General features: G+C 37.8%; 1 protein-coding gene across 2 annotated transcripts in view; it reads right to left on the reverse strand.

The window, feature by feature from the left end:
• Nucleotides 1-2,304: 2,304 nt before the first annotated feature.
• runx2 (RUNX family transcription factor 2) overlaps nt 2,305-17,532 on the reverse strand; it is a 156,610-nt gene continuing 141,382 nt past the window's right edge. For both annotated transcript variants that reach the window (XM_033021333.1, XM_033021332.1), the window contains one exon: nt 2,305-7,114. In XM_033021333.1, coding sequence (XP_032877224.1) covers nt 6,636-7,114 — 479 coding nt within the window. In that variant the 3' untranslated portion in view covers nt 2,305-6,635. The remainder of the gene's footprint in view (nt 7,115-17,532) is intronic.

Below are 17,532 nucleotides of genomic sequence, written 5' to 3' on the forward strand. Positions count from 1 at the left end.
GCCCCGTGAAAAGGCCCCATTAGAAAGGAAACGTGTTACCTGAGGTGGTGCAATGCTATGGTTCATCAGAGTTTACTTTCAAATGTTTAGTTCTAAGATAAACAGTGTTATCTGGGGTGTTAATGGCTATTAAAATGCTGGCTTTAAGAGTTATTTCATATGAAATTGAATATTAAACCAAAAGGATTAATTTGGTTGAGTAACTGAGATAAAATTTGTTACCAAATTTTTAAAAAGGGTTTGAAAGCAGAATACCAAGACCCTGAATTTCCAAGGGAATGTGACACAATTATGGGCAAGTTAGGTAAGAACCTCAAATACCATCTGATTTTTACAGTCTGTCGTCACTGTAGCTTTAAGGCATAAGCTCCTCCCATTAAGCAAGACCCTCTTTGTCAAAGGAGCCATTGTTGAAGGAGGGAAGCTCGGTCCCTCATTGCAAGGTTGTATTTACTGAGTGGTAGTTATAGCAGGTATGTGGAAATTTATTTTTGTAAGTGGCATCAATATCCTCTGAAATAGCGTTTCAGTGCTGCCCCTTCAGTAAGGACCCACGATACACGTAGTAGAATTACCAAGTAGATCAATTTACTGAATCTCATCCTTGCCTTGGATCCACTTGGAGTCAGCAATGCAGCCTTTAGAGGGACACACATTGAAACCCAGAATGAGGGCCCATTTACTGTATGATTCCATTACTCTAAGAGTTACCAACATGTCTATGACATGTCAGTAACTCATAGAGTCATGGAATCGTACAGCAAACGGGCCCTCATTTTGGGTTGCAGCATTGGGCATCTTTTCAGTCTTACTCCAAACATAGAATACAAGAGCTAATTTGCATATGCGTGGTGAGAGTTACTGCCTTGGACATCAAAGCAACATTTAACTGAGTGGGGCCTCTAGGAGCCCTAATGAAGTGGTGAAGCAAATGTTGGAAATCTGAAATAAAACAAGTGCTGGAAATACTCAGCAGGTCAGGCAGCAATAAATATGACACCTAAAGTGCCCAAAGGTAACCTGCCATAGTGAAGAATTCTACAGCTAAATACTCCAAAAAAGATTATAAGGGAATGTACAAGGGAAATCTGGAAGGAACATTGTAAGTTTGAAGTCCTTGACTCGAACCCACAGTCACATATCATTCTGCTGCATCTTCAAATGGTCAAGAATGTTAATACAGAATTAATACAAAATGCCATTTTATTGATAATGAAATTCAAACTTAAATCAATGTTACAATCATGACAAAATGCCAGACAAGGAATTTTGTGGTTTGGTGATACATAAACCACTACCTTAGCTTTCTTCCCTTTTAAGACATAGCAAAGTGATTCATAATCAATGATGGCAATGGCTTGGAAACACAATGCATTTGTACAGTACACTCAGTACAAAGCAATTATTGAATAACAGCAATAAAAAAGCTTGTATTTTTATAAAAAGTTAAAAAAATTAAAACGCCGAAGTGCAAGTATACCATTGAAATCAAAACTGCAGAATGATGTCTGATTTACTTAAACAAAAATAATGAACAGATTAAAATGTGTGCTTTTTTCTCAACTATCTATGTAGCAATTGCGTTAGAAAGCTCAGATTTCCATTGTGTGTCTCACATCACAAACTATAGAATACCAAATATGAACTGCATGATAAACTGCTTAAGACAAAAAAAAGAGTATCATTGTTACAATCCCTGCCGTCAGTGGCACCCCAGATCTGCCGACTCGAGATACTGTGGGGGGGAGGAGTAAATTGCAGGTTTTTCTTTGTTGTCAGGGAGGGATTTCCTCATACAACAAGCTTATGATGTAGAGGAAATCCCGTTCTGTCATCCATTCGCGCTTTTTTTCCAGCACGTTGCTGATCTATTGAATCGCTGGATTTGAAAGTCAGGGCTCAAATTCAAGACCTTCAAAATCACGGATCGCAAGTTCATGCTAAAACAAAAGGTATGTAGGTCGTGTACTTAATATCTTATCTAGTTTTAGGTGTAATTTAATTTTAATCTGATGATGCGAAATAGGTTAATTAGGCCCCGATATCGGCAACATGATCATTATCTGTATTGTGTAATTGTCTATCCATGATCACTATTTTCATGCTAAATATCTGACTAAAAACTTCCACAGTACATACAGATAGGATTGTAAAACGGCCCTTGTCCTCAATCACAGCTTTTGAGTTAAGTCAATACAAAGCAATAGGGAACAAGATGTTAATTTCCTTGTATGAAAATGACCATAACTTTTTTAATACTGAAGAGATGAAAGTGAACTGGGTAAATATTAAAGGGTTTTTTTAATGCTTTATCTGATGGGATAAATTATAGGCTTGATTTTTTTAAATCTCAAAATGTTATAACATTCCTAAAAATAGTTTTGTGTGATTAAGAGTATCGAGAGTTGAAGATAACATGACTAAATCTGAGATGGATGAGGCTCACCTTGGACTTGTTTCAGTCATTTTAGTTTAAGCTCTACTGTGCCTTTCATTATTAAGAGTATTGTTTTCATAATGTTAGGTTAACAAATTGTAACATGGCTTTCACTGGAAACAAATCAGCATGAAACCTATAACCCAAGCTTATTTTTACCATCAGTTACATTAGTGGTATGATTGCCAAATACTAGAAACATTCAAAGCATACAGCTGTGCTCATCAATTATTGACATGAACTGCTCTACACAGCAAATATCTCAATCAGTGCTTCTGCCTCTATAACAGCAACCCCTGTTTCTATTCCTAGTTTCTGGAGGAAAGCAGATTAGCCTTTTCCGAAGACAAAACCAGATACACTTTAATCTGGGGTTTTGATTTTCCCATGCTAGGTTTTCATTTTGTATCTGATAATATTTCATTCCTACTCAATATTTTGTCAATAGAACAGTAGGATATTGCATTAAATGACAACATTATTTACCATCATCAAAGAAAAAGGAAAATGGAGAGATGAATATTCAGTGCCAATCCAAAATATTGGCATAGTAAGGAACTATGTAATATTCCAAGATATAGAATATTCATTGTAATTGCATGATCCTATTAGAGTTTATTGAAGCTTCCATCAATTATTTTTTGCTATTTTATTAAACTTGGACTTATCTGCTGCCACCATGTAAATCAATCAAGTATTTGGCAATCCTATGAAGTCTACTGTATATTTGAATCGCCTAAGGTGTCACATAACCCCATGATAAACCAGGGCCATAGATTATGGGTGAATAGCAGAAAGTTTAGAAGAAATTTGAAACATGTTCTTTTAATTGTTATTATGAAGGTCTGTGGTACAGTGCCTGAAAGGGTAGTGGAGGCAGAAACTCTCATCTTATGTTCATCATCCTGATGAACATTTGATAAGTAGCAGCCTACAGGACCACTGACGGAGACTGGAAAACAGGATACATCTAAATAGCTCTTATCACGGCTGCATAGTCCCCTTCTGCACATTAAATTACTCTGTAATTCTCTGCTAGTTCATGTTAACAGTTAGTACCAGAGAAAACTAACAGATCAGAAATCCTACCAAAATGTTCACACCTGGAGTGAAAATCCGCACTGAATGAAAAAAATCCATGTATACAATTTGCATGATATCACAAATGTCTAGTAATTGTTGCATCAACCTGGTGGATAGTGGATCTAGTTGGATGTGCTTTTGACTGTATAAAATCTTAAGCGTTGTTCCAAAATTGCTGCCTGCAGCCCTACAAATATCGCATCCTAACAAAGAATGTTTAAAAAAAATCATTTTATATAAAAACACATGTTTAAAAATCCACCTTAGCAATAAAAATTACATTAAACAAATAAAGTACCTCTTATTAAATAGGTAACAGCTTGCACTGGCAGTAAGATTTGATTAATTCAACCTTGAGTTGTGTAACCTGACACCTGCTTTTTTAAATGCTGCTGAAAACTATCGAACTCATTACCTGTACAGATATATAAATGTAGACTGGTGGTTTGCTTCAAGCTACCACTTGCAATAAATAATATCAATAAAGTTGTCCAGCTTTAATGTAAATAGAACCTTGGGTCCACAAAAGCATGCTTCACACAAGAAAATGTTACAGTTTAAAAAAAAAGCTTGCTATATCTAAATATTGAAAAATATTTGACATTTATTTATTACATAAAATAGTCTCAGAATAGAACGAAGCATTTGAAACTAAGGAAGCATTAGGATAAGATATTGCATTCATGTACCTCATGTATTTTGTGCTTTTTTAAAGTTACAAAGACTGAATACACATTTTTTTTGTGTAATCTTTCTAAGATTTATAGGCATGGCAATTTTAACATATCAAGTACCTGGGTTACTTTAATGTATGGCAGGTTCTGCACAAGCATATCAGTTGAATCAATACAGGTTCTACATTGGTATGATAATAAAAGGAAAGAACTTTCAAGCCTCAGGACATCCCTTAGTGCTTTATGGTCAATTAAGTACTTCTGAAGTGAAGTCATTATTTGGCTGTGTTATTCATTTCTACTTGAACACAAACTAATTTTGCTTAAAGATGTAACGCCAATAAATTCTAAGGTGGTTTTAGCTATATAAGTTAAAACTTTAAGTGTTAACCACATTTCAATAATAACAATTAATGGCCTAAAATTAGTTTCTGCTCATCGAGAATCTAGACATTGCCTGAGTGTAAAGTAGATTAATTACCTTAATGGTAGCCACTTTTCTGTCAAAATAATCATGCCACAAACCACAAGGTATTCCTGCTTAAAATATGATTCATTATTCATGATATCTACGGTCTGCTGTATGTTTTCAACTGCATTCACTTCAAATTTTCACTACGTGCAAGTGTTTCCTTCTCGTTATTACCAGAGCCGTTCATATTCAAATGGAAAAAGTCACAAACTTATGCCTATACAGATGTAGTTGTGTATGAAGTAGAGTGAGTGTACGAAACATCTTTCCATCTAATTATTGTTTCTTAAAAGAAACTTGAAATGGGCATCAAATCACCTTCACGATTATGCACCGTGAAGGAAAATAAGTAGAACATAAACAGTACTTTCTGCCTTTTGTTTTGTTTACATTGTGGACCTGATTGTTTAAAGGAAACATTAATTCTGAAATCGTGCCTTTTTGGCTGCTGGCATTGAATAGTAAGGTACGTTTTAAATTCACTGATTAAAGGGCTTTTGAAAATATTTAAGAGGCAATAATTTCATGATTTCAAGGTATTCCCCTAACTGCACCGATTCTGTTATAAAACACCAACGATCCTAATTAGATTAGCATATTGGATTATAAGCAAAATTCTGGAAAACATGAGTTAAATTTATAACAAAAGCCAAAAGAAAGCTCTCATCCTTAGATTGATAAACAGAGCTTTGGATATGTAAAGGTGTATAGCGCTGTTACACAGCAACATGTTTGGATATCCCTTTGACAATATTCTTCAAGTATCAATTGTGTGAGGATATTTCGACCAATATATACCTTTAAATAAAATATTGCTGTTTGATCCTCAAAGAAATGTTCTTTCAATAATAATACATAAATATACACTATATCAGTTTTAAGGGAACCTAACTAATGTGGAATGAGTGATTAACAAATAGTATTCCCAATGCTCCTTGCATGAACTGCAAAGAATATTCCTATATTCAATATTTAGTAACTAAATAATTTGAGGATTCTAATTTTAGGGGGGAATTGCCATTTAATTAAAGTAACCCATGAGTTTGAATATTAAAATAATATAAATTATTGCCATTGTTTCTCAAGTATGCAGACAACTACAGATACTATAGTATATTGACGGCAATGTTGACGTTACCATTTTAATGTCTGTAGGCCAGGATCAAGGAGCCATTCAATTAATAAGTAAACGATATTCAAATTAAAGAACATAGTGGATTAAAATAGCTCCAAGCCAGATGGGATACATCTCATTTGAAATTGAAAGACAATTTTGTTGTAAGTATATACAAAACCATTTCAAGAGAACAGAAACTCCTCTTGAAATCTGCAGTAAACTTTCAATTAACAGAAATGCTTACATAAATGGTTACTAAAAAAACTTCAGTCTATTTACATTTAAAGGGCATTCCTCAAGAAATGTATTAGAAAAAAGAACATTTCTGCCCTTTATGCACAGTTGCAACCAAATGCATACAACTCAAATTGTGAGCCAGTTTTGCTCCTAGACAACTTATAAAAAGACGCTAAAGTGGGTAGCTACATCTTCTAGGACTATTCATCTTCAAGCTTAGAGTCCTTTTTTCCCTTATTTTTAGCCACTTCTTTGCCACACACAACATTGCTTTAATGATTACTGCAATTTGCACTCTGCCACTTCTTAGATATTATGTGCAAGGCCCACCTTTGTGAAACAAAGTTTCCTTTGCTGTGCATTTAGGACTTTGCTTCATGTATTTGGACAAGGTGCTAAGTTCTCTCAGTGGAGGAGGTGGTTGGGGTTACTTAAAAATAGCCCAAGTCATGTGCATATGTTGAACTGTACAGAAATGTCCTGAAATACTGTACGAGTTCACTGAGCAGTCATACCATTAGATTTTCTTCCAGTTAAAAACTGTACAATAGGCACTGTTTAAATGATAATGTTCTTTTCCAAGCTGCTGTTATGTATTCTTATAGAATTAAAAGATCAGTATGGCCTCCAGACAGACTCATCGATCCTTCCAGTGGAAGACAACACAGTGGGAGAATTGCTATGGCTACCATCGGCATCAACACCATCATTTTGGTTGGGCAGATTCGGATTAAGCAGTGTACTGCCAGTTGATGCACTGGTACAAGGTGGCAGCATCCTGGAGGGCGAGCGTTCTCCCCCTGCCACCATGGAGAATTGATAGGATCCAGAAGAGGTGCCATAGTAGAGATAGGGTGCACTGCTGGTTTGGAAGTGTCCACTTTGGTTAGGGGATGAGCCAGGATAAGGCGGTGGCAAGTAGGTGTGATAGTGTGCAGCTGCGGACATACCTAGAGACATGCCAGTTGTAACTGGAGTTGGTGTGTAGGTGAAGGCGGCTGGGTAGTGCATTCGGGGGTTGGAGAAGCGGCTTTCTGTGAGCGAAGAAAGCCCAAACTGCCGAGGATCTGAGAAGGGACCAAGATCTGTTGCACCTGTAAGAGTAAAAAAGAGAAAATAAATATAGTATACTTGACAAAACATACGAACAGGTAGCAGTATTGTTCAGAAACATTTGCAAACCATCTTAGTATTGTTGTAATGCATTGTATCATTTACGCTGCTGACATTATGAGAAAAGAATCTGTGACCATTCCCTGTAATGACAACCAGATTTAACATTGTTGCTTTGGTATTGCTTACATTCCTGTAGTCCTGGAGTTTATTTCTGAACATTCTGCTTTCTCTTATCACCCTGGGGATAATATACAATTTATTGTACTGGTGTTAATGTGTTGGTTATGGGATTTATTGTGTTAATGATTTTTTTTCCGAACTTAAGAATTTTTAAAATACATTTATGATTATGTTACAACCTGTAAATCTGAGGATTACCACTTTATAAGTTTGCAATGATTAAATCAAATTTCCTAATCCTTCAGTGCAAGACTCACAATGGCATGCTTCTGCTGTCAGCAAAACATTCACCACAACATAGCCTATGACAAAAAAAGAACAACTGAGATTGGGACAAAATAATAAATGATTTGATGGCACTAATGTTTATGTGGCTCAGATCAAGATAATGCACAGTTCAAACATCAGACTCACTATTTATGATGCCACCTGATATGAATTTACTGCATTGGATTTGTTAATACCTCTACTAGCAATGTTACAAAATTTTGAGATTTTAAAAATCAAGTCTGTAATTTATCCCATCAGATAAAGCATAAAAATAAGTTTAATTTGACACCTAATTCACTTTCATATCTCAAGTATTTAAAAAGTTATGGCCATTTTCATACTGGGAAATGAGCATCTTGTTCCCTATTGATTTTCTATGGACATAACAAAAAAGTTGTGATCGTGAACAGTCAAAAGCCCATAACTTTCTTAAAAATTAAGAGAACTGAATGAAATTTTCAGTTATCATAGATTGAAGCATTCTGAAACAAATATAAAATAATCTTACTTGGATGACCTGAAATTAAAGCATATAATTAGTTAGTTACCTAATTGTAGCTAATTTCAGACTTCAATTACTAGATCTAAACATCTATCCATTTCTTAATAAATGATTAACATTTTTAAATAGCCTAAATGTCCAAATAATATTCACAAATAATTCACAATAAAACATGATTTTTAAATCTCATTTACATTAATTTATAGGCCAAATGGAAGGAATTCAGTGTTCAATTGCTGTAAATAAATGCCCATTTAAATCAGCTTTCCAGTGGGTCCCTGTGGAACGCGCTGGTTTAGAACGTTCACATTGCGGTAGATTTGTGCCCCAAATGCCCAGAAAAATACTGCGCGATATAGTGGGCCCAAATTGAGCTACTCGCAATATTAAACTTTGTATAAAGGGATCTTTAGAAGCCCTTTTTAATGTAAAAATATACAGCCCACCTTCTGCTATCTGCTTTATGAGACCCTGCGGTTGCTGGCGGTGCGGGTTTAGAGATTGATTTTTAAACTACTATAACTATTATTCAAGGCCTTTAAACCTAATAATAGCTTTTGCGACGGGGTCTTCCAGCGATTTTTCGTTAATAATTAACTAGGCTGAACATCTTCGATTTGAACAGCCTAGAGAAAATCGCGTTTTAAACCCGCCCCCTCTAAACGGCGCCAAAATCGCGCACACCCTCAGCGGCAGATTTTCAAAGACGCTTCAGGTAGGCTTTGTAACATACCTACCTCTACTGATGTTTGCTGTGCTTTATATCTGCATATTGATTCAATTTCAATACAAATACAGTATGTATGTTATTAATGACGTGAATCCATAAGTGACACAGCAGAGAAAAAGCAGATTGCTTTTGTTAAGTTTTATAATTGTCATCAATTTTAGTTGTTCTTATGCAAAGATATTATTGCTTCCACCACCATTTCTCGACTCAACGTTGACTTTTATCTGCACTAGAGGGTGCACAGTCGTGGAACCAAAGTGATAGGTGGAATATATAGCTTACTGTATCTAAAGCAGCACACAACTAAGACCTAACTAAAATTATCACACATAGAAGCTGGCAGATTTTGAGCACTGGGCATTAATAAGGCTCAAATTCTTGAGCAGCAACACAAAACTCAAAGGGAATATGTTTGATTAGATTCCAAGAGCATTCATGAATGTTCTTTGTGTACTGCTAAGGTCCCTTGTAAAAACAAAAAAACTTATTTTTTCCATTATTGTATCCTGCTAAAAATGAATCCAATGTTCCCATTTAAATCTATCCCCTGTGTCTTTATGTTACATACAAAATAAATCCATAGATTCCCAGGCTTATTGGATTATATGGATATTGATTCTGTATCAGTGAAATAGGATCAGTTAGAATTTCCAAGGTAAATTCTGTTGTCCTACTTATGAATATTTCTCTAATCAACCAAGGTGGGGGGGGGTTAGTGAGATACAACAAGGAACATGTGTCTGTATACTCTATTCAAGTGGGAGCTATAAATAACATCTATTAGGTAACAATATTTCAAAAGATTTTTTAATGAGAGTCTACTATCCTGTAGCTTTGAGACAAACAAAGTAAATACACAGTGTATGTGACCCCCCACTGTTCTAGTTAAAACATAAGTTGGGTAAACATCTTGGAACTATTTTCAACTATATTTTTTCTGGACGGGGTACAGTTACTTTTATACTGTCATTAATGTATGTGATTTGTTGAAACACATTCCTGAAGTGGCTTTAAAGGAAGTTTGCACATAAAACTGAATGGAATGCATTACTACTTATTAGCTTGTGCCTAAACAACAGCAGACATCTTAGGTATGAAATGCAATTCTTCGCTCAGTATGTCTGGTATGCCCATTCTCAGCATTCTTTCACTTAGGGGGTAGGGGTGTGGCCAGCCATGCTTACTGACTCTCCTCCTACATCCTGCTCTGTAACCAAATCTTCACTGAGATTAGGTGCCAGCAGCTTTAATTTATAAGCAATGAAAGAAGCCATTGAAACTACTGAAGTGAACATTAATATCATATGTGCTTTAACAGGAGCAGGGAAGGTGTGAGGGAGAAGAAACATATTGACAGCTCAAGTCAGACCTCTTGTCCTCCACACTACAATTTACCCTATTCTTTTTTACACTCAGTATGAGCTTTCCCCCCATGTTCTCTGCAACAAGAACCATATTTAATACTCAGTAAGGTTGCACGATTGCCAATGTCTTTCCAAACAGGATTAACTCAAGATGTAGAATTTACCGGTAAGTGTTTAGCAGCCCATCAACCAATTACCTCATTTTAACTTTCACACCCTATAAATTTAAACATGCCAAAACTACCAACACCACAAATCAATTTTAGCCACTTCTTTGCCCAAGACAGGTAATCGGACAGTCTGTTCTCTTTTCAAAGAAAAGAGGACTATTGAGAGAAATTGCCATGTCTCTTTAAATGCATTACAGCTTCGAACCTTTGTCAAAGTTTTCAATCAAAGGATGATTTGACTTGGACTGCTCAATTATCCTGCATGCAGTTTTATTGTGCAGTTGTACTTTGAATGTACTCCATTTTGCTAGTAATCTCCATATTATTTTCAAGGAAGCTTCTATGATTAACCCATTCAAGTTTAACCTAACTTGTTGTAAATGGATTGCCCAGTGCAGTTTTAAGGCTGGAGACAGTGGCTGGCTTTACCCGAGGAATGCGGCAGCAACAAATAAATAAAATCAAGGAGACAGCAAATGCCCAACTGTAGTCTTGCCATTCGTGTACCTTCGATCTTCCAGCATCTGCAGTTCCTTCTTGAACACTGTAGTCTTGCCATTGATTGTTTTCCCTTGAACGTTGAACTTCTGATTTAGCCAGGGGAGGTGTCCTGGAATTCTTAGTTCCCATTCCCTATTCAGTGCCCTCCATAATGTTTGGGACAAAGACCCATCATTTATTTATTTGCCTCTGTATTCCACAATTTGAGATTTGGAATAGAAAAAAATCACATGTGGTTAAAGTGCACATTGTCAGATTTTAATAAAGGCTATTTTTATACATTTTGGTTTCACCATGTAGAAATTACAGCAGTGTTTATACATAGTCCCCCCATTTCAGGGCACCATAATGTTTGGGACACAGCAATGTAATGTCAATGAAAGTAGTCATGTTTAGTATGTTGTTGCATATCCTTTGCATGCAATGACTGCTTGAAGTCTGCGATTCATGGACATCACCAGTTGTTGGGTGTCTTCTCTGGTGATGCTCTGCCAGGCTTGTATTGCAGCCATCTTTAGCTAATGCTTATTTGGGGGGCTAGTCCCCTTCAGTTTTCTCTTCAGCATATAAAAGGCATGCTCAATTGGGTTTAGATTGGGCGATTGACTTGGCCACTCATGCATCGACCATTAACACCTATCTCTTTGGAAAAACTCCTTTGTTGCATTAGCAGTATGTTTGGGATCATTGTCTTCCTGTAGAATGAACCGCCGGCCAATGAGTTTTGAGGCATTTGTTTGAACTTGAGCAGATAGGATGTGTCTATATACTTCAGAATTCATTATGCTACTACCATCAGCAGTTGTATTATCAATGAAGTGAGCCAGTACCTTCAGCAGCCAGACATGGTCAGGTCATAACACCCCCACCACCGTGTTTCACAGATGAGGTGGTATGCTTTGGATCTTGGGCAGTTCCTTCTCTCCTCCATACTTTGTTCTTGCCATCACTCTGATATGTTAATCTTCGTCTCATTTGTCCACAAGACCTTTTTCCAGAACTGTGGTTGCTCTTTTCAGTACTTCTTGGCAAACTGTAACCTGGCCATCCTATTTTTGCAGCTAACCAGTGGTTTGCATCTTGCAGTGTAGCCTCTGTATTTCTGTTCATGAAGTCTTCTGCGTACAGTGGTCATTGACAAATCCACACCTGACTCATGAAGAGTGTTTCTGATCTGTCCGACAGGTGTTTGGGGATTTTTCTTTATTATAGAGAGAATTCTTCTGCCATCAGCTGTGGAGGTCTTCCTTGGCCTGCCAATCCCTTTGCGATTAGTAAACTCACCAGTGCTCTCTTTCTTCTTAATTATGTTCCAAACAGTTGATTTTGGTAAGCCTGAGGTTTGGCTGATGTGTCTAACAGTTTTATTCTTGTTTCTCAGTCTCATAATGGCTTCTTTGATTTTAATTGGCACAACTTTGGTCCTCATGTTGATAAACAGCAATAAAAGTTTCCAAAGGTGATGGAAAGATTGGAGGAAAGACTAGGTGCTATGAGCTCTCTTATACCTGCATGAAGGAGGCAATTAAACACACCTGAGCAATTACAAACCTGTGAAGCCATGTGCCGCAAACATTATCGTGCCCTGAAATGGGGGGGGGGGGGGGGGGAAATATGTATAAACACTGTTGTCATTTCTACATGGGGAAACCAAAATATATTAAAATGGCCTTTATTAAAATCTGACAAAGGGCACTTTAACAGCATGTAATTTTTTTCAATTACAAATCTCAAATTGTGGAGTACAGAGGCAAATAAATAAATGATGGGTCTTTGTCCCAAACATTATGGAGGGCATTGTGTATTATTATAAGTGGCAAACTATCTGCCATGCAATAATTCCCCACATGATTGTTGCACCCCACACATATGGCCTCACACCAAAATTTGCTGGGTCTCGCTTGCATCTTTCTGGGGCCAGTACAGGTGATGATGTGTAGGAAGGAACTGTAGATGCTGGGTAATACCGAAGTTGGACACAAAGTGCTGGAGTAACTCAGCAGGTCAGGCAGCATCTCTGGAGAAAAAGGATGGGTGATGTTTTGGGTCAGAATCCTTCTTGAGACTCACAGAGTCCGAAGGGTTCTGGCCCAACACGTCACCCATCCTTTTTCTCCAGAGATGCGACTTGACCCGTTGAGTTACTCCAGCACTTTGTGTCCATCTTTTAGTTTTTTTGTTTTAGAAATACAGCGTGGAAACAGGTCATTCAGTCCACCGAGTCCACACCGACCAGCGATCCCCACTCATTAACACTACCCGGCACACACTAGGGACAATTTATACATTTGCACTGTCAATTAACCTACAAACCTATACGCTTTTGGAGTGTGGGAGGAAAACGAAGATCTCGAAGAAAACCCATGCTGGTCATGGGAAGAACTCCGTACAAACTTTGGCGCTGTAAGGCAGTGATCCTACCCTAAAGTAAATTGGTTCTTGGTCTGGCATGGCTTCTTGGTTTCACCTCTCCCATTTACCTGCAACATCCTACACCCCTCAACCCTCTGCGAATTCTGCAACTCTCTGAATTTGGCCTAGTCTGCATTCTCAATATTAATATGCATCTTTGAGATGTTTGTCTTTAGATGCCTTGGTTCAAAATCCTGGGATTTCCTCTTTAAACCTCTGAGCATTTGTCCCACTCTTATTTAAGATGGTCCTCAACACCTATCTCTTTGACCAATCTTTTGGTTACTTGTTCCAAAGACCATTACAAGAGCAGCATGTAATGGAGCCGACCAGAGAAAAGGCAATTCTGGATTTAGTGTTGTTTAATGAACCAAATCTGATAAGAGAACTCGAGGTAAAGGAACCGCATGGAGGTAGTGATCATAATATGATTAGTTTTAATCTAAAATTTGAGAAGGAGAAGGTTAAATCGGAAGTGTCAGTGATGCAGTTGAACAAAGGGGACTATGAAGGCATGAGAGGGGAGCTGGCCAAGGTAGACTGGAAAGGGATCCTAGCAGGAATGACGGTGGAACAGCAATGGCAGGAATTTCTGGGCATAATCCAGTAGACGCAGGATCATTTCATTCCAAAAAGAAAAAAAGATTCTAAGGGGAGTAGGAGGCAACCATGGCTGACAAGAGAAGGCAGGGATAGAATAAAACTAAAAGATAATATGTATAACACAGCAAAGAGAAGCCGGAAGCCATAGGATTGGAAACTTTCATAGGACAACAGAAGGAAACAAAACGGGCAATACGGGCTGAAAAGATGAAGTACGAGGGGAAGCTGGCCGGGAATATAAAGAAGGACAGTAAAAGCTTATTTAGATATGTTAAGGGAAAAAGAGTAGCAAAGTCAAATGTGGGTCCTTTGAAGGCAGACACGGGTGAAATTATTATGGGTAACAAGGAAATGGCAGAAGAGTTGAACAGGTACTTCAGATCTGTCTTCACTAAGGAAGACACAAACAATCTCCCAGATGTACTGGAGGACCGAGGATCTAAAGGGGTAGAGGAACTGAAAGAAATTTTCATTAGGCGAGAAATAGTATTGGGTAGGCAAATGGGACTGAAGGATGATAAATCCCCTGGGCCGTATGGTCTGCATCCCAGGGTCCTCAGGGAGGTGGCCCTACAAATAGTGGATGCATTGGTGTTCATTTTCCAATGTTCAATAGATTCAGGATCAGTTCCTGTGGATTGGAGGATAGCTAATGTTATCCCACTTTTCAAGAAAGGAGCGAGAGAGAGAAAACGGGGAATTACAGACCAGTTAGCCTGACTTCGGTGGTGGGAAAGATGCTGGCGTCAATTATTAAAGAGGTAATAACGGGGCATTTGGATAGCAGTAAAAGGATTAGTCCAAGTCAACATGGATTATGAAAGGGAAATCACGCTTGACTAATCTTCTGGAATTTTTTGAGGTGACATGTAAAATGGATGAAGGGGTGCCAGTGGATGTAGTGTATCTAGACTTTCAGAAAGCCTTTGATATGGTCCTGCACGGGAGACTGGTGACTAAAATTAGAGCACTTGGTATTGGGGGTAGGGTGTTGACATGGATAGAAAATTGGTTGGCGGACAGGAAGCAAAGAGTAGGAGTGAACGGGTCCTTTTCAGAATGGCAGGCAGTGGCGAGTGGAGTGCCGCAAGGCTCGGTGTTGGGGCCGCAACTGTTTACCATATATATTAATGATTTGGAAGAGGGAATTAGGAGCAACACTAGCAAGTTTGCAGATGACACAAAGCTGGGTGGCAGTGTGAACTGTGAAGAGGATGTTAGGAGGTTGCAGGGTGACCTGGACAGGTTGAGTGAGTGGGCAGATGCGTGGCAGATGCAGTATAATATAGATAAATGTGAGGTTATCCACTTTGGCGGCAAAAACAAGGGGGCAGATTATTATCTCAATGGGGTTAGGTTAGGTAAGGGGGAGGTGCAGCAAGACCTGGGTGTCCTTGTACACCGGTCACTGAAAGTTGGCGTGCAGGTACATCAGGCAGTGCAGAAAGCTAATGGAATGTTGGCCTTCATAACAAGAGGATTTCAGTATAGGAGTAAAGAGGTTCTTCTGCAGTTGTATAGGGTTCTGGTAAGACCACATCTGGAGTATTATGTACAGTTTTGGTCTCCTAATTTGAGGAAGGACATCCTTGTGATTGAGGCAATGCAGCGTAGGTTCACGAGATTGATCCCTGGGATGGCGGGACTGTCATATGAGGAAAGATTGAAAAGACTAAGCTTGTAATCACTGGAGTTAAGAAGGATGAGGGGATATCTTATAGAAACATTAAAAATTATAAAAGGACTGGACAAACTAGATGCAGGAAAAATGTTCCCAATGTTGGGCGAGTCCAGAACCAGGGGCCACAGTCTTAGAATAAAGTGGAGGCCATTTAAGACTGAGGTGAGAAAAAACTTTTTCACCCAGAGAGTTGTGAATTTGTGGAATTCTCTGCCACAGAGGGCAGTGGAGGCCAAATCACTGGATGGATTTAAGAGAGAGTTAGATAGAACTCTAGGGGCTAGTGGAATCAAGAGATATGGGGAGAAGGCAGGCACGGGTTATTGATTGGGGACGATCAGTCATGATCACAATGAATGGTGGTGCTGGCTCGAAGGGCCGAATGGCCTCCTCCTGCACCTATTTTCTATGTTTCTATGTTTCTATGTTCCAATATGTGCTTTTTTTAAATCAAATTGTCTTTGATATTTTTTCCATGAAGTATCTGGGAACATTTCATTTCATTGAACTAATATCACATTTATAAATGGAACCTGTTGTTGTTAAGTGCTTACTGAAAGATAGCAAACTTCACATGCAGCATGAGTAGAACTTGAGACACTCTTGGACTGGACAGTTCAATTAAAATTCACAGGGTGTACTACTACTGAGCTGCTGTGAAATTGGTCAAGTATGGAATACTTTAATCAGGATTATTTTGTTACGCTATAAAATGATTAGCGGTTACAGCAATATTAAAAAAATCGTTTGCAGTCATTTTAAAATTCACTCTTCAAAGTCCAAAGGGGAAAATAGGCTATGTGTTTAAGAAGCCCACACAAGTTGTACCACAGACTCACATGGCCAGTATATCATTGCCCAGGACCTATTTCTCAGATATGTTCTCTGAAATGATTCCAGTCAGTGCGTGAGTTGGGAACCCTTCAGAGGGAATAGAATGAATCGGAAAGGCATATGGAAACGTTTTCATTGAACTGTTTCCATGAAATTTTTAATGAGCCAAAGCCCTTAGATGTGGTTCAATTCCTTAAATTAGCAAAATAATAATGACAAATCCTCTTTCCCTTTCAATCTATATTCTGCTTTAAAAAAAAATAAAAGCTCTAATTGGTTGTGGCTCCAACACAGAAATACATTAAAACAAGACCTTTCTCCCAAAAATAGCAACAGTGCTTTATTCCTATTTCATTCCAAATCAATAGTCCGTTTTTTTTCCAGCCAGATTGTCTCGAGGCACAAAATGTAATTGGTCATCTGAAAGCAGGTGGGAGAGTTCAAAACTTAATCAGAAGGCTGGTCAATTAAAATTGCTGCTATAAATTATTTATTTTGCCATAATCTGAAGTTAAATGCCTCCATTAAACAACCATATATCATAGTGTGCCTTATAATAATAGAATTATAAACTATCAGAATCAAACAACAATGCAATTACCGATCTTTCTAACTGGTTAACTAATTTTATCTGCATTAATATTTTGGAGACTCTGAAGACAATTTTAACAGACAAAAGATGACAGATGGCTGTTTTCCTGGTAAATGGTGCAAACGCAGCTCTAACGTGCAACTTCACATACTTGTTTTTAGGCATTAGTCGAGACAACATTCCAACTTTCCAAGGAATGGAAGAGTTTTTCCAAAGTTAATTCCCTTTCTGTTGGTCATTATGCAGAGTAATACTGGCACAATAAGGAATAAAATAAAAGTCCACTCCACACTAGTCTGATCTGGTGGTTATGTGGCCAGGCCAGGTGGAGAAAAGCAACTGAAGGGAGAAATAAATACTTATTTTTCTTCGCTAAGGCAGAGAAAAATTACATTGGAAAAGTCTCAAGTTTTGTTTGCTGAAAAAGCAATTGTAGCTAAATTTCTATGAGTTCCTTTAAAAAGACGGGCTAATTTTAAAATGTTGTCGTTCTTGATTACTACAATTATTTTGAAGTCTTAAAGTCAGAATAATGTTACCATATGTGAAAATAATTT

This window comes from Amblyraja radiata, chromosome 5 (genome assembly GCF_010909765.2).
Source record: "Amblyraja radiata isolate CabotCenter1 chromosome 5, sAmbRad1.1.pri, whole genome shotgun sequence".
Taxonomy (NCBI): Eukaryota; Metazoa; Chordata; class Chondrichthyes; order Rajiformes; family Rajidae; genus Amblyraja; species Amblyraja radiata.